Consider the following 22,135-nt stretch of genomic DNA (forward strand, 5'->3'; position numbering starts at 1 on the left):
GTGTGTGTGTGTGTGTGTGTGTGTGTGTGTGTGTGTGTGTGTGTGTGTGTGTGTGTTGGGGGGGAGGTATATCCAGGGATGGGGCTGGAGCCCTTGACTGTCACCTTGAGAAGCTTGGATCCCCCCCAGAGGTGACGGTGTTGGGGAGTCATCTCTGTTGGCCACGGGCAGGTGACACTGTGACGCTGTCTCGGTCACACTGTCTCAACCTGCGGGAATCCTGACTTAGCCAGCTGCTATCTTCCCTGTAGTTCACCAGGTTTGTTAGGCAGAGATGGGGGAAGGGGGGGGCAGGGCTCAGGGAGGTGGCTGGGACTGGGAGAATCCTCCCTGAGGGGCCCCCAGCCATCCATCCCCACCCACCCCTCAAACCTGCAGCCTGTTCCTGGGGAAACTTGTTTAACCAGAGTCATTAGGGCTGGGCTGGGCTGGCTTGCTAATGGCCACATGGTGGCTGGCCATAAAGCTGGGAGGGGACAGCACAGGACGAGCCCCTGTTGAGGTGGGAAGAGCCGCAGGAAGTGGGAGTAGGGGGGGATGCCCGTCCTCAAAGCTTCCCCCTCTAAGCTGCCATGGAAAACAGATAGGGTTTTCCCTAACTTAGTAGCACCCTCTGCTTTGGGGTGGTAGCCCAGGAAACCAAGGTGCTGACCCTGGGGGAGAGGGGAAACAGAGAGGGTAAAAGTGAAGCCAGATTCTTTTCAGAGGCAGACTGGATGTCTGCCCAGAGGGTGTTCCAGAGAAGCCAATAAGGAATTGTTCCCATTCCTCCCTCCCCAACTAAAAGTAACCCAAATACACCCTTTTTCCATCTATGCATGTCCCAAATGTCATTCAAAGCCTTATATTATCCAAGGAATCAAGTTCAGACCAGAGGAAACCCAGGGACTGACTTTCTCTTAAGAGAAAGTTTGGGAAGGGAGGGGAACAGAGCCAGGAACACTGGACACCTGACTGGCTGGATAGCAGCCACCTAAGGTGGGGGGGGGGGGGGAGACAAGACAAGAAAAGCTGGGACAGGGATATCCCACTGCTGATCCCCCAGTTATCAATGATGCAGGTCACCTGAGCTGTGCCCCCTTACCACATGGTCCCTCCTTCAACCTTGATCCACTGGGCTCTTGCCCAAAGCCCCACAATCCCCAGCCACAGACTCTCCCATCCATGAAGGCCCCAACCAGGCCATCACACATCAGGAAGACAGAGGTTTGTCTCCAGGAGACTAGATGAGGGACAGGAGTAGGGAAAGTAAGAGTCCCCCCCTCATGACAGGGAATTTTCCCTGAGCCAGAGGAGGAAAAGGACACTCTTCAGGGACTCCATCTCCACCTGCAACCCTGCAGGTAGCATTGTAGACCAATGGCCACCCAACTGACCTTCTGGTGACCAGAGAGCAGCTCCCAGATTCTGGGTTCAAATTTCATAAATGCTTTTTATTGAGCTGTTTCTTCATAATCCCATTTGGGGTTTTTGTGGCAGAGATACTGGAGTGGTTTGTCATTTCCTTCTCCAGCTCATTTGACAGATGAGGAAACTGAGGCAAATGGGATTAATTGACTTGTCCAGGGTCACACAGCTAGTCAGTGTCTGAGGCTGGATTTGAACTCTTGTGTTCTTAACTCCCTGCAACTCGGGGCCCCTGAGTTCTATGCAATATGGCTCCCCCTAGCTTCAGAGATTATCTAATCTCACTCCTTCCTGGGAAAACTGAATCCCAGGGAGGCTGTGAATCCTCACACAGGCTGTCTAACTCCAAGTCCAGGGCTCTTTTCTACTGTCCCTGGCTGCCTCTCATTCCAGAACTGACAATCCTGTGTGACCCTGGCCCATCCACAAGGCCATGGACAACTAAGTAGCACAGCAGACAGAGGGCCAAGCCTGGAGCCACAAAGATCTGAGTTCAAATCCTGCCTCAGATACTTGGTAGCTGTGGTACCCTGGACAAGTCACTTAACTTCTGCCTTCCTCAGTTTCTTCATCTGTAAAATAGGAAAAATTATAGCGCCTTTCTCCCAAGTGTAAAGGACAAATGAGTTAACATTTGTAAAGCACTTTGCAAATGTTAAAGCAATCCACAAATGCTAGCTATTATTAATTAATATTCTCCTAGGGGCAGCCAGGTAGCACAGCGAGTAAGAGCACCGGCTCCAGTGTCGGGATGACCTGGGGATCGAATCCAGGCTCAGACACTTAGCACCCACCCAGATACACCTGGCTGTGTAACCTTGAGCAAGTTACTTAACCCTGATTGCTTTAAAAAAAAATATTCTCCTTTCTCTGCCTCAGTTTCCTTATTTGTAAAATGAGAATAATTCTACCTCTGGTTATTGTGAGAAAGCCCTTTGCAAACCTTGGAGTTGAGAGTCTGTGAGCGTGCACACCTTCAGCACTGAGCCGAGGCTGGGAGGCTCCTTCCTGCCCCTGGAGAAGCAGCACCTGGGATGCTAGCTAGGTCTGAGGGCTGGGAGGGAGGCCTCCCCAAATCCTCCAGGTGGAGGAGATCATTTCCTGTCCCAGGGTCGGCAGGCTGCCATTAAGAAGGTTGGCTTTGAGATCTCCTCGCTCTGTGTCAGACAGGAACATCAGGCTGGGCCAGTTCCTTTGCCAGGAGACAGGAAATGTACCTCTCAGAAAACCCCAGACCTTTGTAAAACTTGCCCTTGCCCTGCCCAAACCACCCCCCACCCCCTGCCACTCCAGTGCCCGGTAGGGCCGGAGTCAGCCTAGGGGCTAAAGGAAGTGGGAGAGGAAGAGTAGGTTCTGGGGCAGCCTGGTGGCCTGGATCTCCGATGTATGTGCATGTCTGGTCAGGGAGGAGGCCTGCAGCTATTCCTAATGTTCCCAACTGCCCTTCGAAAATGTTCCCACTCCTACAAAACACTTTCCAAACTCCCCTGTGAGGGACAGGTATTACCATCCCCGGTTTGCAGCTGCATAGGAACTGAGACTCGAATCCAGACCTCTCCTTCCTGCAAGGCTAGTATTTTTTCTCTGCAGAAGCTTCACCCCTATAAATGAGATCACAGGTTTCCATAGGAGCATTACAGTCACAGTGGTGGGCATGTAAAAAAAAATTACTTAAAATGGCTAGCATTTATAGAGCAAGGCAGCTAGGTGGCGTAGTGGACAGAGCTCTGGACCTGGATTCAGGAAGATCTGAGTTCAAATCCAGCCTCGGACACTTACTGGCTGCATGACCCTAGGCAAGTCACTTCACCCTGTTTGCCTCCGTTTCCTCATCTGTAAAATGAGCTGGAGAAGGAAATGGCAAATTGCCAAGAAAACCCTAAATGAGGTCAGAAAGAGTCAGAACTGAAATGATTCAACAACAAATTTATAGAGCTTTTTACAAATATTATCTCACATAATTCTCACAACAATCCTGGGAGCAAGGTGCTATTATTATCTCCATTTTACATATGGGGAAACTGAGGCAGACAGAGAGCCAAAGTAGCTAGTAAGTGCGTGAGGTTAGATTTGAACTCAGGGCTTCCTGCCTCTAGGTCCTGAGCTCTGTGTCCTGTGGCGCCCTCTAGTGCTTCTCCAGGGTGATAAGCCCCAGTCCGATTTCTGACCCTATTGAAACTCTGAGGTTTGTGGTCCTGCCTGACCCTCAGGTGACCTCAGTTCAGTTCAATGCACTACACTGAGCATTTATTAAGAACCTACTATGTGCCAGAGACAGAAACAGAGCAACTCCTACCCTCCAAGGGCTTTCAATTTACCAGAAGAAATCAATTTTTCTTTCCCTGTGCAATCTCTTCAATTAACAGGTAAGGAAACTGAGGCCCAAAGAAATGGAATGAGAAACAGAGATAACAGATTTGAGCCCAAAGCCAGCACTTTTCCCAGTCTAACACGCACACCAAGTAATTGAGGAGTTGGAGAAAGCATTAATGCCTGAGGGGCATCAGGGAGGAGGAGGTCCCTGACTTGAACTTTGAAGGAAGCTAGGGCTCCCAGCAGGAGGGCTTGAAGGGGGGAGTGCACACCAGGCATCGGGCACAGCCCATGCAAAGACCGGGAGGTGGGAGAGAGAATGCTGCAGACAGAGAACAGCATGGCTGGAACACAGAGATGGGGAAGGGGAAATAGTGTAAAATCCGTCCTCATATCTGCGGTGACAAATGTCCATCTTACCCTCCCTCCAGAGCTAGAACTGCAGTTATAGCTGGCCCCTTCTCAAGAGTCTGATCTACTCAGTTTATGCCATAGAAACGCCGCCAGACAAGATGACAGGGTGCTAAGTCAAAGGGACTTCTGAGGCCACCAACCCGACACCCTCATTTTGTAGTTAAAGAAACTGAGGCCCAGAAAATTGAAATTACTCTGCCAAGGTCACACTGGCGAGAAGTAGCAAAGGGTAATTTTGAACCCAGATCCTCAGATGGCAAACAAGAGGTTGTACCGAGCCATCTGATCTATAGAAGGGCAATTAGGTCAGACAGATGCTGGGTCTCTGCCAAAGCCAAACAGCCAGCCTAGGTCCTCTCACTGTGATGAAGATTTTTGCTTTCATATGCACCCACTTTTGCCAAACAAATTTTGTATTTTAGACCAGATTTCCCCATAGGCTTCAAGCTTCATTTTGGAGGTGTGTGCCACCTTCCCAAAACACACACTCACTCACACACACACACACACACACACACCACACATACACACACAAGATAAAAATCACAATTTGGATCAACAGGTATTTTTTTAAGCACTTACTATGTTCTGGGCATGCAAAGAAAAACAAATGACAATCCCTGCCCTCAGGGAGCTTACAGTATAATGGGGATGACAAATATATACAAAGCAAACTCTCTAGAGGATAAATAGGAAATAATTAATCAAAGGAAGGCCCTGGAATGGAAAGGGGTTGGGGGAGGCTTCTTGTAGCAGGTAGGATTTTGTTGTGGTTCAATCGTGTCTGACTTTTCATGACCCCACTGGAATTTTCTTGACAAAGATACTAGAGCAGTTTGCCATTTCCTTCTCCAGTTCATTTCACAGATGAGGAAACTGAGGCAAACAGGGTGAAGTGACTTGCTCAGGGTCACACAGCTAGTGACTGAGCCTGGATTTGAACTCAGGAAGATGGCACCACAGAGATTTAAAGAAAGCCTGGGACATCAATAGACAGAGGAGGGAGGAAGCAGTAACAGGAGAAAATGCCCCGGGGGAAGCAAGAGATTGAGAGTTCCATTGATGACCACAAACTGTAGGTCCATTTCTTCTAGGTGGCCACCTTCCTTTGTCTCAAGGGACCTAGAGAATGGGGAGGCTGGAAGGGGACTCCAAGACCTTCTGGTCTAACCCCCTCTTTTCAGGGAGGAGACAGAAGCCGAGAGAGGGACAGGAACTTGTGTAAGATGGCCCAGCAGATCGAACGCTGAGTCAGAACTTGAACCCAGGCCTGGTTCCACTACATGAGGCACACTGTTAGTCAAGTGACAAGTCACATGCTGTTGTTCCCAGAGCTCATGTTCCAGCTGAGTCACTGGCCAGCAATTCTCTAGGGTTTTGATGACCCAACACCTCAAGCATCCAGCATAGAGCCTATCCCACTCCTTCTGGGTCCCCACAGTCACTGGCAGCCATGGCACGGCCACAGGTGTGACTGTCCCTTTCTGGAACCCGCCCCCAGTGAGGAATAAATATTTGTTGGTCCTAATGACTGTCACCCAATGAGGTCCAAACAGATTCTGACCTAAGAAGAAGGATATTGTTGATGGGGACAGCCTGAGTGCTAGCTACATCAAGGCCAGTATGGCTGGGCCCTGGGCTCAGCCCAGTGGCCAACGGAGGCTCACAAAGTTCTTATGTCCAGGTCAGCCAGTCAGTAAACATTTATTATGCTCCTACTGTGTGCTGGGAACTATGCCAAGTACTGGCATACAAAAAAGGCAAAAGACAGTCTCTGCCCTCAGGGAGCTCACAGTCTGATAGAGGGGAAAATTTGTAAACAACTGTGATTAAATGATATAACTGATTAAATTGGAGATAATCCACTCATCTGGAAGGCACTTGAATTAAGAGGCATTGGGAAAGGCTTTTTGTAGAAGGGAGGCTTTAGCTGAGCCTTGGAGGGAGGCAGGGAGGCCAGGAGGTGGAGGTGACAGCCCTTATTATATACATACACACACACACACACATATACATATACAGACACTTTGTCTTGTTTTATACAGAGCCCTGGGCCTGGAAGTCAGAAAGACCAGAGTTCAAATCAAGTCTCAGACACATTACTATCTGTATGACCCTGGGCATGTCACTTCACCCTGTTTGCCTCAGTTTCCTTATCTGTAAAATGAGCCCGAGAAGGAAAAGGCAAACCCTTCAGTATCTCTGCCAAGAAAACTCCAAAAGGGGTCGCCAAGAGTCAGACATGACTGAACAACAATTTTATCTTATTTCATTTTACAGATAGGGAAACTGAGCTCCATAGAAAAGTGACTTGTCCAAGATCACAGAATGACAAGGATTTCAAGAGGGTTGCTCTGGCCCCTGGTCAGAGGATCTCATTATGTCAGAGCTTGGGGAGATGTCAGTAACTTCCCAGTCCAAGCCCTCACCCCACCCCACCCCCCAAATCCTTACTACTACTAATAGCTAGCCTTTTTATACATTGTAAAGTCTGTAGAGCACTTTTCTTATATTCTCTCACTGGGACAAATCCTCTACAAGAAGGGTTACCATCCAGTCTTATCTCAGAGACCTCAGTAGAACAAGCTTGGAGTCAGACCAGCAGAATGGAATGGGTGCTATGTCCTGAATTCAAATCCAGACACTGTCACCTGTGAGCTGTGTGAGTCCAGGCAAGTCACCTCCTATGGATGACCCCCAGTTTTCTCATCTTTAAAATAGGAAGACAGTGGTCAGTGGAAAAAGCAGAGGCCCTGGAGTCAGGGGACCTGGGTTCTAATCTCACTTCTGATGCTCAATTACTTCCAGGACCCTGGACAAGTCTTTGAACATAGCTTGTCCTGGGGGCTTGCACTGGATGGCCCCTGGGGTTCTTTCCAGAGTCAGGCTCCTGTAGCTCCCCTGTCAGAGTAGAGGAAGGGCCCATCAGGACAGAATGTGCATGGGGTGTCACCCCCCTCCACAGGAGAGCTGGGAAGCTCATGGGAGAGGACAAGAGTGTGTCCTCCTGCCTCCATATCCCTGTTGCCCTAGGCCTTCTTATTGCCTCTAATGCACCAAGCATTTATGGTTATGCTCGATAAAAAGCAACACAGCCCCTGCCCTCAAGGGGCTTACTTTCTCCTTGGGATAATGAGACCTGGGACCTTGGTGAGGAGATAAGGTGGGGACCAGGGGGTCGGAGGAGAAATGTTGGAGCAGGGAGCAGAGTGAGAGTGGTGGATCTGAAATGATTTCCTGGAGAAGAAGGAACATCTGCACTAAATCTGGAAGGAAGGGAAGGATTTTTGACAAGCAGAGATGAGGAAGGAGGGGCATTCCAGGCATGGGAGACTGAGGAAAAAGACTGCAGGTCAGGTTCGTGGAAAGGTCACGATCATTATCCTGTCATAAGGATTGACGTTTCTCTAACACTTTTAATACGTGCTCTCCTCGGACCCTCCCAAGCATTGTGTTAGCTGGGCGTGGCTGGGATATCATGCCCATTTTACAGATGGAGAAACTGAGGCTGAGAGCAGGACAGTGATTTCCCAAGGCCACATGCAACTGGTGAGTGTCTGAGCTGGGACTGAAACCTGGGCCTTCTGACACCAAGTCCAGAACTTGATGGATTTATCTTGTCGGGGAGTAATTTGAAATGAGGTTGGAGCCATCGAGCAGAGAATTTTAAAAGCCGGGCAAAGAAGTTTTTATTTCTTTCCTATGGGCATGGGGAGCAATGAAATTTTCTGAACAAAGGAATGACATGATCCAGGCTTGTGGACCCTGACCCAGATTCCCTTCCCTCCCCACACCTAACCAACCACTCTCAGGCAGCCCCTCAGGGCTGACTGAGCTGAGACCCCAGGAGGTGCTTGGGAAGGAGAAGGACATTCTGCAGCAACCCCCATCCCCCAAATCAATACCCAGGGTGTGGAAAACTTCAGGCTTGGGACAGTGAGGGGAAGAGAGCTGAGGTTTCAAAGGCCTCCAACGTTTACAGAGCACTTTAAGCATGTTTGTGAATTTTATCCTTCTAGCTCTGGGAGGGGCTATTAGGGTTAGGGATGTGTTGGCTTCCATTGACACAGGAAACTCCCTCTACCCTTGTGGGTCCCTGGGAAGTTAAATAATGTGCCCAGGGTTACACAGACCAACACTGGTATTGTAGGCGAGACTAGAACCCAGGTTTCCCTGAGCCCAGGACTGGCCCTCTATCCACCAAGACACACTGTCTCTCTCCTTTAACAGGCAATGAAACTGTCTCAAACAGGTCTGATGACTTGCCCAGAGTCACTCTAGTTCACTCTAACTCCAGATGTCTCTCAGTGATTAATTGGGGAGCTGAGGGGGTGGAGGGTGAGGTCGAATTAGAGCAGGGAGAGCCCAGAGGCCCCAGAGGCAAGGAGATCTGTATGTGTCTAGCGTCTCACTTTTCACATGGGAGGTTTAACCCACATCTGTTGAATAGAAGTGTCCAAGTGAGAGGTGATGAGATTGGCAGGCCCCGTGAGTGGACAGAAGGGGACAGACAGGAAAGACGCAGAAATAGAATTGACAAGATGTGGCCACTGACTGGATGGGGACAGGAGGCAGAGGGGGAGGGTTCCAGGTAGGAAACCTAGCTACCCAGACGTATGGCAGCGCCATCCACAGAACTAGAGAGCCTGACAGGAAGGGTGACTTTGGGGGAGGAGGGGCATGATGATGGGGTCAGCTTGGGACAGGTTGACAGGTACCCTCCTTCAGATGTGAGGCTCCAGGTTCATATCTCCCAGTCTAGCCCAAGGACTCCCTGAGAACTGTATCTCATCCTCCCAGCTACCCTCTTTGCCTTGGCCAAGGTCACTGTTGGCCCTGCAACCTGGACAGGGTCCCGGGCTGTAAATGAGAATGTGATGAATGAGAAATGACAAGCCCCTTTCCCAGGAAATATACACACATACACACACACACACACACACACACACACACACACTTAAGGAAACAAGGCCTTCTTGTCCCTCCATTCAATATCTTCTCTGACTCCCCCTAAAAGGTCTAATGAAAATTTCTTACCTCTTAACTATGCCAGTCCCCATAGCTCCCTTTCTCTTTCCCAAAACATCCTGGATGCAGGGGGACAAACCAGGCCTTGGACTCTGGCCCAGCTTTCCCTCCCTCCCTCCACTCAGGCATCCCTCATAGATGATTAAGCTGAAATCCCAGGAGTTGCTCAGGAGAGAGGGGTTCTGTAACTCCCCTCCCCTCACACACACACATACTCACACTCTTTCACACACAGCTTAGCCCACTTGCTAAGGAGAAAGGAAGCCCAGAGTCTGGGTGGTTAGCAAGAAATGTAAACTACCTTCCCTTTTACTTCTGCAGGGCTGAAATGGGAATGGAGCAGTTAGGTAGTGTAGTTGACAGAGCACCCAGAGTCAGGAAGACTTGAGTTCAAATCCAACCTCAAACATTTATTAGCTGTGTGACCCTGGGAAAGTCACTTAACCTTGGTTACCTCAGTTTCCTCATCCGTAAAATAAGTTGGAGGAGGAAATGGCAAACCCCTCCAGTATCTCTGCCAAGAAAACCCCAGATGGGGTCACAGACAGTGGGACACAACTTTGAACAGACTGAGAATTTCCGTTAAAGAATATCCTTCTCTTTGAACTTGGCATCAAGAAGACTTTAAGTTTGAGTCTATCCAGAATTCTAGTCCTTGGAGGCAGCCTGGCACAGCTAATAACATGTTAGTCCTAGATTCAGAAGGATGTGGGTTCAAATCCTGGTACTAACACTAGTTTTACCCTGATGGGCCCCAATGTCTTCAGTAAAATGGAATTAAAATGATGCCTCGGTCACAGGATTGCTCTGAAGGTCAAAGGAGATCATAGGTATCCCTTAGGTGTGTATATAAAATCTTTGAGGGGCGGCTAGGTGGTGCAGTGAATAGAGCACCAGCCCTGGAGTCAGGAGGGCCTGAGTTCAAACCTGGCATCAGACACTTAAGACAAAAACTAGTTGTGTGACCTTGGGCAAGTCACTTAACCCCATTGCTCTCCAAAAAGCAAAAAAAAAAAAAAAAAGCGAACTAAAAAATAAATAAATTAATTAAATCTTTGAGACTCCCACGGGGTGTTCAACCCTGGACTCAGCCATACTCCCAGAAGGGTTGTCTAGACCAAATGGAGGGCAGTGGGTGGATTCAGATTGTGCCAGGAATGACCTGAGCTAGGTATAAAGCAGGCCTTCCTCAGAACAGAGGGGATAGGAAGCAGAACGGGGTTGCCAAGCCTCCTTCCTTCTCTGAGGACTTGGAGAATGGGAGATGGGATGAGAGGGGCAAAGGACTCTCTGGTCTATGACTCAGTTTCTACTTTGTCCCCCTAGATCAGAACCATGTCATCAACCCAGCAAGTGTGGCACACGGGGGTGCCCCCACCGGACCCGACCAGCCCCACAGCCGTGGTGCCCATGATGCCAGTATCCCCGTCAGCCCCGGGCTCCCCAGAAGACGGGTCAGAGAAGGTGTCGTCCCCACTGGAATGTTCCATCTGCTTTACAGGCTATGATAATATCTTTAAGACACCGAAGGTCCTGTCCTGCACTCATGTCTTCTGCCTGGAGTGCCTGGCTCGACTCATGGCAGCCCAGCCTGCCGGGCAGTCCGACGACACCATCCCCTGCCCCCTCTGCCGCCAGCCCACACCTGTGCCGCTGACCGGTGCCCCCGCCTTGCGCACCAACCAAGAGCTGCTGGCCTCGCTGGCCCCCCATCTGCGGAAGGAGGAGCCCGTTTGGATGGACGGCAGCAAACTCTGCTACAGGCCCCCCTTGCCTCCCAGCACATCGGAGCCCCCAACCTGCATCTGTCTGGATGTGGGCATGAGCAAGCCGGACACTGCGGAGCCCCCGTCCCCCATCCCGCCTCGGCGCAGAGGCTTCCTGGCCCGATGCTCTTACTGCAGTGACTGGAAACGAATTGTCCTCATCACTGTCCTTCTAATCATCCTCTTCTGCATCGTGCTGTGGCCCGTTCAGTGTGCGTTCAAGACTGGCAACCTCCGCTGCTTCACCCGGCCCCCTTCTGTGGTTCACAGGCCCACGCCCTCCTCCTTCCCTCTGAATGATAACTAGTCCGGCTGGGCCCTCGCCCACCTCCGCTGAGTGCAATAATCCGGCCTGGCCCCCTGGCTAGCCTGACTACCCGGCTGCTGGGCCTCCCAGGGTCTACATGATGGGACTGACTCTGGAGGACCTGATTGTCTGGGGGGCGTGGGACAAGGCGTGAAGTGAGGAGATAACACTTAGTCAAGCCATCACGGCCTCAGACATGTCAGAGCTGGAAGGGACCTTACTGGCTAGCTAGTTTAACTCCTTTACTTTACAAAGAAAGTGACTTGTCCAAGGTCACACACAAGGAGCCCGGGACGGAGCCTGAGACTTGAGCCCAAGTCTGCTGCTTCCTGGTCCAGAGCTCTTTCTAATGGATCCTTCATTAAAATGTGAAAAGGAACTATGTGGGGAGGGTGGGATGGATAAAGATGGGGGCAAAATGAGAGCCCCCTGGGACAGTGATAATGTAATTTTCTATAGCTTGTGTGTGTATTTTATTTTTATGTGGACATTTCACCCCTGAGGCTCTGGCGTCTTCCAGGCCATCCTCTCTCTAGGGATTCCCCCAGGCTGGGCAGGGCTGGTCCCTCCCCTCCCCTAGACCCCTCCCTGCCCAACATGAAGTGCCCCTCCTCAAGGATCACCCCACACACACTTCCCTGCTCTGACTGACTCGGACCTTCACCCCTCCTCCCCCACTAGTAGAATGTATCTTCAGGTGGGAGCACTGAGCCAGACCTCGCTGACCTCTCTCATACCACCACCCCCATTATTCCACTGGTCTGAGCAGATCTTGGGCATTAACTTACTGGCAAAGTTTCCATTTGCCAGTCCCCCTACCCCAGAGACCCATGACTGACCTGTGATCAGGGAGCCAGCAGGATCCAAGGGGCAATCTGTCCCCTCCTTTGTTAATTACTGTTTGTTTGTTAAAGAAATAAATAATTTTGTATCTGTGCCTGGGTGGGAAAAAAATAAAACCTCGACTTTAGCCCCTGGGGGTTTCTAGACTCATCCCAGGAAGAACAGAGACCCAGAGAAGGCAGGAGCAGGGTCTCCCTGGCATCCAAGAAGCTTCGTGCACTTCAAGGATCGTCTCTGTTGAGTTCTAACATGAACTTACTGCGAGGACAGAGTGGGACAGCTTCCATTCAGGCCGTGTGGCCAGGGCCAGGCCCCTTGACGCAGACTACAAGGATCAAAGCCCCATCTGACCTTTCAGGGCATTTTCACTTGGAAGTTTGCAAAACATTGTACATGTATCATTTAATTTGATCCTCCCAACCACCCTGGGAGGGAGGTCTACACTCTAATTCTCCCCATTTCACAGATGAGGGAACTGGGGCAGAGGTTATGCGACTTGGCCAGAGTCACACAGCTAGGAAATGTTTGAGGCAATCTATGAAAATACATCTTGAATCCAAGTCAGGAAGAAGTGCTGACTTGACCTGATAAAGGGGAGTTCTCACACACACACACACACACACACACACACACACACACACGTGCTTCAGATGATAGAACATTAGATGCTATTGACTGAAAGGGCTGACTCCAGGACCAAATCTCTGAGACAATGGTAGTCCCATTAGAATGTAAGCTTAATGAGGGCAGGGACAGCATCATTTTTACTCTCCATGTCTCCAGTGCCGGTACAATGCCCGGTAGAGAGGAAGTCCTTAAAAAATGTGTTGAATGAGTTAATAGAAGGAGAGGTGGACTTGGAAAAGGAGAGCTCTATTTCAGACATTTTAAGATGGAGATGCTGGCCGATGGCCCAGGCAACTGTCCAGTGGACATTGGCAATGATGGACTAGAGAAACTGAGACTGGAACCAGAGATCTGGGTTCTTTGCATAGAGGTGATAATGAAAGTGGGTGCTGGTGTGGGGAGGGCGACAGATTAAATCTGTCCAATCCAACAAGCTTTTGTTATGGTGGAGAGCAAAGAGAGGAGAGTCAGTGACCACACCTGAAGGAGAGGCACACAGACACAAACACTTAGAATATGGGAGGAGGAAGAGAACAAGGGAAGACAGGAGTGGCCAGAGAGGCAGGAGGGGAAGCATTGCCCTTCCTTTCAAAAAGGACCAGTGGCATCATGGGTGAAGTCTTGACTTGCTTGTGAATTGGATTTAGTGAGGCCTATTCTGCCTCACTCTCCTTTTCTGAAGCATTGAAGTCCAACGGCAGGACCAAAATCAGTAGGATTGGTGATAGATACAGATGGATGGGATGGCCCAGGATGCAGTGGTTCATAGATAACCTCAGTGCCTGCCATGTCTGACTAAGCCCTAAGTACTCCACAGCATCCTGCTTTGGTCACCTTCATGACTGTTAGAACAAATTGTTTTCACCCACCCATTCCTCTTCTCATACTTGGGATAGACACCCCAACTCACCAACATGCCAGAGGTCCCTCAGTTAACCTCCACCTGGTTAACCCATATGCCAGGATGGTTTTACCAGGTGTGACTGATGTGTGTGCTAGAGCCACAGGTGAGAGCTGGGGGAAGGTGGACACTGAAGGTGAATGAGCAGCCCTGAAGAGGGGTCAGCAAGCCCTCCCACCTCTGGTCCTCCCTGAGCACCCTAAGAGAGGAGGCAGTTTCCAGGATCCAGGTTTAATGGGAAGGGGAGAACTGTGTAAGAAGGAAGGACAAGCTGCTAGAGAATCCTTGAATGCTGCACGAGCTATGGCTGCCCCAGGCACCTCTGGGGGCTTGGAGGACAAGACTCCCACCTGAATATGCTAAGAACAACTCTTTCCAGGCAGAGACAAGCACATAAAGGGCATAGGGGATGGGAAGTGGGCTGTGGGACCTTCTTGCCCTCTCTCCTTCCCCCCACCCTACAGGAGACCATGCTGTGTGCTGTCTTTGGGGCCAAAGACTTCAGGTATTCCCTTCTCACCATCCATCCCACACCCTTCAAATGGGCCATCCCACCTTCAGACCCCATAATCCATCCCCCACAAGACAGATGAAACACAGTGGTGTCCAGACAAGATGCAGGCAGCGTCCATATATCCTCTCCCTATCCTCAGAAGTGGGGTCCAATGCAGTCCCATCACCCACCCAAGCACACTAGGGAGGACCAGGGAGGGGCAGCTTCCTGAATTCTCACACCACCTTACCTCTCACCTCCCAAGATAGAGTCAACTTCCTCCATAAGACTGCCTGATGCTGGGGGAGGGGGAGGGCAGGGCTGGAAACTTCAAAGTACCAAGGCCAACTCATACTCCCCTCCCCCACACCCAGTCACAGGAAAAATAAAGGCTCAAAGCCAACATTGTGAGAAGGTCCAGCATTTATTAGAAACAGAGTCACAAGGGGCCAATTGTTATGCTGGGGCCAAGATGGGACCACTCACAGGCCTACAGAGGTACTAGGGGAGAGGAAGGGAAGGGAAGCCCCTCACCCAGCTTCATACACACACTTCAGCATGCAGAGTCATGTATGCAGTCACACAAATCTGGATGCAGCCACACGAAGTTTGGCAGACTGGCTCCCCCCTTCAACTGTGAGCTCCCCGACCTTGGACACAAGCGGTTTTGTCTTTCTCTGTAACCCTGGTGCTTAGTACAGGGTCTGGCCAACAGAAAGCACTTAATAAATGCTTGTGATTCACAGATACGCACTCCCCACACGCAGTCAGACACACAGCAAACGGTGCACACCCATCAAACACGTATTACACATTCAAAAGTTGTGTCACACACATCCAGTTACACAGACACACACACACCAGAAGATCCAAACAGACCCCTTCCATGTGAACACACACATGCACACATGCACACACACACACACACACACACACACACACACACACACACCCCTGTCAGTCAGAAGGGTAGTTTCCCCCTGAGCTTTTCCTGCTCCTTCCTGGTACAGGGTTCAGATACAAAAAGAAACAGAGAGGATGGGGCTGGCCCCTCCCTCCCTAGGCCCCAGCCTCACCTGATCACACAAGGAAAAGGAGGGGGGAGAGTACAGTCTGAGAAAGGGGGACCCCAACCCCTCCAGAATATATCTTCTTGAAAAGGTCTTGTCCCTAAAAATCACTATCAATTTTTTTTATAAAACAGCCCCCCCAAAAAAATTCCTTTTTTTTTTAAACCCCCAACTAAGAAAAGCCTGCAGCCAGTCTGGTGTTGCGGGAACAAGGGAGCACAGCTAGCCCCAGACCACATGCTATCCCCCGACTCCCAGGTGACTGGCTTCCTGCTGCAGGCTCCAATCACTGTTCAGGGGACTTTGCTTCAGCAGGAGGAGAGGAGGGACAGACAGACGGACAGATGTGAACATGCCCAGCCCTGGGGAAATAGAGGGCAAGGTCTGAGGGCTATACCCAGAGCAGAAGAGCCATGCCCCCCTCCAGTGCCCCCCCTAGGTTGGCATCACCAGCCCCAAGCTCTACCCCGCTCCCATGGGGTACCTGTGAGGCCTCAGCCTTATCTTCCCATGTTGCTTAGGCCAGATACTGAGGGAGCCCTAACATTCAGGTTTTCGTAGATACAGGCAGAATCCTCACTCATCCTGGTGGGGAAGAAAGTTGGGGCTCAGACCCAAGGTGGGGAGATGCTTCTGGGCAGACCTGGAGCCTATCAGCAATCCCTTTCAGCCCCCACCCAAACCACCAAGCCTATTTTCCTAAGTCTGTTTTCTGTGTCTCTATCAGCCATCCCATATCAAGTCTCCCCAAGAGATACTTAGCTCCTGGGGGGTGGGGGTGGCTTCACTCTGAAGCCCAGGGCTACCCAATAGGGCCCATGGTCATCTGCTGCCCCCTGGTGGGAGCCTTGGCTAATGCTGGGGGAGGTGCTGATTGGGCTCCCTCTCCTCTAATGCCCCCACAGACAGGCTAGGCCCCCCAATACACCATCTAGTGCTGAAGTCCCCATCATTCCACTCTATTCCCCACAGTACTTCACCCCTGTACTCCTGTCAGGTTCCCCCCCCACCACCTTCCCCCACCCACTCACACAGACTGTGCCCTGGAGGGTGACAGGCCTTTGCTTCTGGAGGGGTCCGAAGGCGGGGAGCGAATGTTTAGATATTCCCGTTCCTTCCGCCTATTCCTCTGCAAGATGGGGGACAGAGGTCAGCAAGGGGAGGGGGTGCCAAGGGCTGGGAAAGGAACTGGAATGGGGAAGGGAGCCTGAATCCAGGGGGGTGTGGGAGGAGGCTGGTTTACCCAGGATGGGGCACAGGGGGTCAGAGGGCATTGGGGGGGGGTGCTTGGGAGGGCAAGTCTGGCTCACCTGCTCCTCCTGCAGCCGCCACTGCTCCCCTTCAATATGCCTCTGTACAGCCATATAGACAAACTTATACTGGGCTTCTGTTTGCACCATCCCAGAGCGCTGCTGCCGCACCCGCTGGATGGTCCTGGGGATGTCAATATCACAGTCCAGTCCTGGGGGGACAAGAAGAGACACTAACTTCACAGACATAGGGCCTAGGGGCACAAAATGCAGTCATCGATGAAGGGTGGGGAGAGGCAGACATGCAGGAACCTAGGAGTCATGGGAGTTGGAGACAGGGGTCCCCAGGGCCTAGGAGGCAGATCCCAACATGGGGTCCTAGCACCCTCCTTTGATGAGAAGATTGAAATCATCCAACAAAAACTCCCTTAGCTGCCCTGTCCATTTCTCAGACTTCCTCTGCATGGCCCCACTCTCTTTCCCTCCAGGCACGAGGACAAGCCAGCCAGCCCTACTACTACAAACAAGCAAATCCTCCCTAGATCCTGGATCTCATTCCCACCCCCCACCTCATTTTCTGAGCTTTATTCCCCTCTCTCTTTAATCTCTCCCTCAACATTGGTCCCTCTTCATCTCGCCCACAAACACGCTCACATCTCCCCATCTCTCTTTAAGTACTCAATGGGCTGACTTGTGGGAAGAAGGATGAACTTTGTTCTTCTTGGGCCCAGAAGGAAAGACAAGGGGAACGGAACAAGCATTTATATAGTACCTACTGTATGCTAGGCACTGTGATACATGCTTTAAAAATAGCACTTGATCCTCACAACTGGGAGGTAAGTGGCCTTATCATCCCTATTTCACAAATGGAGAAACTGAGGCAGGTAGTAGCCAACTGCATTGCCCAGGATCACACAGCTAGTAAGTGTCTGAAGCTGGATTTGAACTCCGATCTTCCTAACTCCTGGGCCCGCGCTCTGTCCACTACATCCCCTAGTGGCCAAAAGGTCAAAGTTGCACAAATATTGGATTTCAGCCAGAGTAAGGGAGGAATTGCTAACAATTCAAGTTTCCCAGAAGTGGCCAGGCTTCCCCTGCTGAGAGAGGGCTGAGAGGCTGGACAACCCCTGCCAGAGACAGGGTGAAGGGGAATCAGCATAGGGGAGGTTTTCCCCCAGGTGACCTCTGAGGTTCTATCTTCTCCCATCTTCCAAAGCAATCATTTCATCCATCTAGAGCAGGAAGGGACTTCAGAGACCACTGAGTTCAACCTCATTATTTTACAGTTGGAGAAACTGAGACCCCAGAAGTTCAGTGATTTATCCAAAGTCGTGCAGAGTCCTCATTGTTGCCCTTTGGTATAACCCCAGCTCCTGGTGCACAGTAAACACTTAATAAATGCTTATCGACTGACACAGGTAGAAAGGGACAGGTATGGGATTTGAACCCATATCATATATACTCCAGAACCAGCTTCTCCCTGTCTTTTTCTGTGCCGTTTTCTGTCCCCTCCTCATACAATAAAACTAGAAAAAGCTGTCTGTACATGAGGCCTCTACTTCCTTACCACCCACTCTCTCTCCTTTTTTTAATCTTTTTTTTCTTTGCTTTTTGGAGGGGGAAGGTAGGGCAATTGGGGTTAAGTGACTTGCCCAAGGTCATACAGCTAGTAAGTGTTAAGTGTCTGAGGTTGGATTTGAACTCAGGTCCTCCTGACTCTAGGGCCAGTGCCCTATTCATTGCGCCACATAGCTGCTCCTATCCACTCTCTCTTCAGGCCACTTTGGCTTCTGTCCCCACCACTCCACCATAATCGGGTGACCTCCCATACAATCCTCATTTCTCCATCCCCCTGGACCTTCCTACAGTAATTGACACAATGGACCAGATTTCTTGGGCAGCTAGGTGGCACCATACTGCAGAGAGTGCCTGGGCCAGAGTTAGGAAGACTCATCTTCCTGAGTTCAAACCCATCCTTAGACACTTTCTAGCTGTGTGAGTCACTTCACCCTGTCTGCCTCAGTTTCCTCACCTGTAAAATGAATTGAAGGAGGAATGGAAAACCCTTCAATATCTCTGCCAAGAGAACCTCAAATGGAGTCACAGAGAGTCAGACATGATTGAAAAGCAGCTCAACAACATCAGACTTTCTTAAAGTCAACCTCCACTGCTGTGTATTTGTTCACAAGGTTCCCCATGCCTGGAATGTTCTTCCTTTTTTTGCTCTAACTGTGAAAATTCCTGCTTATCTTTTAAAGCCCAATTCAAATGCCACCTTCTCCAGGGAGCCCCCCATGATCTCCTTGGCTTGGTAATGGCTTCCCCCTTGACACATTAATTTAGAAGTCGTGTGCATTTATCTGTGTTCATATCACGTCCCCCACTAGACTGCAGGCCCAGGGAGGGCAGGGATCTTGTCTTATATAAACTGTGTCTCTTTCTCCAAGAGCCCAGGACGAGGCTGGACAAACAGTAGGAGCTTAATAAATGCTGACGGGCTGGCAGGAAGCTTGGAACATGGATGGGAGTGTTAGGAGCTGGGGAGCAGCCATACCTTGCCTGCGAATGGTGTCCACCAAGATGTCTATCACGATGATGGTGCCCGTGCGTCCAATGCCAGCACTAGGGACAAGAGCCGGTCACTCGAGAGGGGCTTGCTGGTGGCCTCTCCCCACCACCATTCCCATCAATCCCTGCAGCCACCCCTTCCCCCACAGCAGAAATACCTGCAGTGCACAACTATGGGACCAGAGCCTGGGACTCTGCTCTGGGCTTGGTTCACCTGGTCCAGGAAGCTGAGAACACCACCAGGCTCTGTGGGGACCCCATGGTCTGGCCAGCTGAAGTACTGGTAATGTGTTACCTTCCTTGGCTGCTCCTCCTGGACCGGGCAAAGGGAAGGAGAGTGTCTGAGACCCCTGACTCCATCATTTCGTAAAAACTTTGCATTTATGTATCTGCATATGGGTTTTCTAGCCCAAGATTCTCTTTCACAGTTGAAGAAATTGATGCCAAAAGTTAATTGACTTGCCCAAGGTCATCTGTCTTTCTTGGATCCCCAGAATTTAGCTTCGTACCTGGCCTCTAGTAAGAAACCCTTAATAAATGCTAACTGACTCACTGGTGGGCTGATAAGGGCAGTAAGTGTCAGATGTGGGATCCAGATCCTCTGACCTCAGAGCTCTTTCTAGAATGTAAGCTTCTTGAGGGCAGGAACTGTTTTGACTCTGTCTCTGTTCCCCTTCCCCCCTCCTATCCCCTAGCACAATGCCTGGCACATAGAAATCAATGTTTGTTCATTCAAACTAAATAGAGAAACAGGAGTATGGAAGAGGGATGAGATGCTCCCTCCCCCCACTCCCCACCCCAATGCATCCTGGGAGGAGGTCCTGCCTCCCCACAACTGTCACCCCTCCACTTTCGTCTTCTAGACGGGCATTGCCACCTTGCTGGGCCCCTGAGCCCCCTCCCAAGCTGTGGCAAGGCAGATGTCTCCATGCCCCCAAAACCCCATTCACCCTCCGGCCCACGCCACCTCCCTGGAGGCTCACCCTGTCTGTGCGCCCCATCTCCAGCTCCCGAACGTAGTAGCCCTGGGCCTCCCTCTCTGTTACGTGGCTCACACGCACAAAGCCGTAATCTTTCGTGCAATGCTGATCTGGCCAGTAGCGGAAACACTTGTTCTGGGGGGGTCGGGGGAAACAGTGAGGCCTGGCCCTGCTGGGGAATATGACCCAAGCTCGCCCCACACCCACCAAAGCCAGCCCCCTCACCCGTCCTCGCTCCATCTCCTTGGTCGTCATGACGATGACATGCGTGTTCTCTTGGTAGACCATGGCCCAGAAGTCATTGACTGTAGTCTGCAGGCAGCCCTGAGTGGCTATGTACACCTTGGCAGGTTCCTGGCTCTGCCCGTCCTCAGGAATGCTCTGAAAGAGGATGGGCAGGGTGCTCTGCGCTTATGGTCGTGGGCACAATCATGGGCCCTTTCTGCAGCAGCCCCCGGGGCCCGCAAGATCCCAGAGGCAGGGATGACCCAGCGGGAGCCCGATCAAAGTGGTAGGTGGGAGATGGCCCGGGACAAAAAGTGAATTTAACCTCCAGGAGACAATGGAAACGTGCCAAGGGGCAGATGGGAGTGCAAATTAGAATCAAGTAACCCTGGCATAGCCCCGCTGTTTGGGGTTTTGCCCAGGAGGAGAACTTGGAAGTAAATGGGGCTCTCAATAAGGAATCTCAAAGCCCAGAGATGGAAGGCACCCAGCCCCTGCTGCTTGACCCTTGTTCTAAGACACTAGCAGGGAAAGCAGGCCACCACCTGGGCCCCCAGGGCCCCTGGAGTCAGCTCTAAGGGTCACCAAACTGGGGACTGGGAAGTGCCTTGGAAGTCATCTAATGCAAACCCTTATTTTACAGCAGGGGAAACCGAGGCACTAAGCAACAAATGTGACTTGTCCAAGGTCACACAGCAAGTAAACTACAGAGCTGGGATCCCGACATCAGACTCCAAATCCAGTTTCCTCCACACCATATCATGCTCTCTACATACAGATTTTTGTATATAAACAAGGTCACAAGCACATGAGCTGAAAAGTCCCTTAGAGAGATTTTTCAAGCCCCACCCTCCCACACTGTCCACCCATTTTACAGATGAGAAAACTAACACCTAGAGAGGTCAAAAGTCACAAAATGAGTAAGTGGCCAAGCCAGGTCTCCACCTCCAAAGTTAATATTCTTTTCACTAAACACACATGGTCACAGCAAGAGCTGTGTACATGGCCACACCTGCATGCACACACACACACACACACACACACACACACACACCTTAATGTAGTTGGCATTAATGTAGTCAGCCCCCGGTACACTCCCATCCACGTCTCGAAGGGTGACTCGGGTAGTGTCGACTGTAGGGGGAAGGGAGAGAAAAGAGAGAGAGTAGGAGGAAGAGCTGGGAGTTGGGGACAGGTTGGGATACTGGGACACTGAATGCCAGGACACAGGGTACCCTGGTCTCCATCTCTCCTCATTCTCCTTTGCTAGTGTTTGAACTTTCTGGGGTTGAAGGGTAGAGGGAGCTGTGGTAGAGAGAGGGGGGATGTGAATGCCTGAGGAATACCTGTGTGTATTCAGATATGGTCTGTGGGAGAGTATGGCAGAGTGTGGGTGAGTGTTGTGGGGGACAGGGGAAGTGATGTGGTCAGTTAGCACAGGACATGAAGTGTTCAAAGAACTACCCACTGGAGGGAGAGGAGGGGGAAAGAAATCCAGGACTAGAAAGGGCAGGCCTATGGGCTCTCTCCCACCCTCAGACCCCCACCCTAAGATCCTCACAAGGGAGTATGTTCTTGTAGCGGTTTTTGGCTTTGTTTTCAGGGCGCTGCCCCTCCTTCCGGGGATACAAAAGTTTACATTCCTGCTGCTGCAGCATCTGGGGAAATAAGACCCACTTTGGCTCAGCCCTATAGCTCAGCCCTGGTCCCATGCCCTGCCCCACAGTTCAGTCTTAGCCCCAATCCCACATTTCAGCTCCAACCCCAGAACTGATGCCAGTTCCACAACTCAACCCAAACCCCATTCTTAGTCTCCCAGCTCAGCCCTGGACCCAATCCCATATTTAAAGCCCCACAAACTCAGCCTTGGCACTAACCCTAGAACACAGCTCTAGCCTCAGCCTTAACTCTATAGCTAATCCTAAGCCTGTTCTGCCCCCAGT

General features: G+C 51.0%; 2 protein-coding genes and 1 long non-coding RNA gene across 5 annotated transcripts in view; 1 reads left to right on the forward strand and 2 right to left on the reverse strand.

Moving 5' to 3' along the window:
• The window catches only part of LOC138153933 (uncharacterized), an 18,095-nt gene extending 6,913 nt beyond the window's left edge, over positions 1 to 11,182 (reverse strand). Inside the window, exon 1 of the long non-coding RNA XR_011166502.1 lies at positions 11,062 to 11,182. This is a non-coding gene — a long non-coding RNA (uncharacterized lncRNA). The remainder of the gene's footprint in view (positions 1 to 11,061) is intronic.
• The window catches only part of RNF223 (ring finger protein 223), a 14,256-nt gene extending 2,085 nt beyond the window's left edge, over positions 1 to 12,171 (forward strand). Inside the window, exon 2 of the mRNA XM_069078346.1 lies at positions 10,489 to 12,171. Within this exon, the coding sequence (XP_068934447.1) occupies positions 10,498 to 11,235 (738 nt within the window). The 5' untranslated portion in view covers positions 10,489 to 10,497 and the 3' untranslated portion in view covers positions 11,236 to 12,171. The remainder of the gene's footprint in view (positions 1 to 10,488) is intronic.
• Positions 12,172 to 14,504: 2,333 nt separating this feature from the next.
• LOC138154429 (tyrosine-protein phosphatase non-receptor type 11-like) overlaps positions 14,505 to 22,135 on the reverse strand; it is a 39,226-nt gene continuing 31,595 nt past the window's right edge. For all 3 annotated transcript variants that reach the window (XM_069079189.1, XM_069079191.1, XM_069079192.1), the window contains 10 exons: positions 21,754 to 21,850; positions 21,247 to 21,326; positions 20,193 to 20,348; positions 19,971 to 20,102; positions 19,146 to 19,300; positions 18,974 to 19,041; positions 16,480 to 16,631; positions 16,201 to 16,298; positions 15,654 to 15,754; positions 14,505 to 15,531 (listed from right to left, as the gene is read on the reverse strand). In XM_069079189.1, the coding sequence (XP_068935290.1) occupies positions 15,670 to 15,754; positions 16,201 to 16,298; positions 16,480 to 16,631; positions 18,974 to 19,041; positions 19,146 to 19,300; positions 19,971 to 20,102; positions 20,193 to 20,348; positions 21,247 to 21,326; positions 21,754 to 21,850 (1,023 nt within the window). In that variant the 3' untranslated portion in view covers positions 14,505 to 15,531; positions 15,654 to 15,669. The remainder of the gene's footprint in view (positions 15,532 to 15,653; positions 15,755 to 16,200; positions 16,299 to 16,479; positions 16,632 to 18,973; positions 19,042 to 19,145; positions 19,301 to 19,970; positions 20,103 to 20,192; positions 20,349 to 21,246; positions 21,327 to 21,753; positions 21,851 to 22,135) is intronic.

The sequence above is a fragment of the Petaurus breviceps genome, unplaced genomic scaffold (genome assembly GCF_028583685.1).
Source record: "Petaurus breviceps papuanus isolate PSGF00001 unplaced genomic scaffold, PetGlider_PUasm1.0 91041, whole genome shotgun sequence".
In the NCBI taxonomy this organism is placed as follows: Eukaryota; Metazoa; Chordata; class Mammalia; order Diprotodontia; family Petauridae; genus Petaurus; species Petaurus breviceps.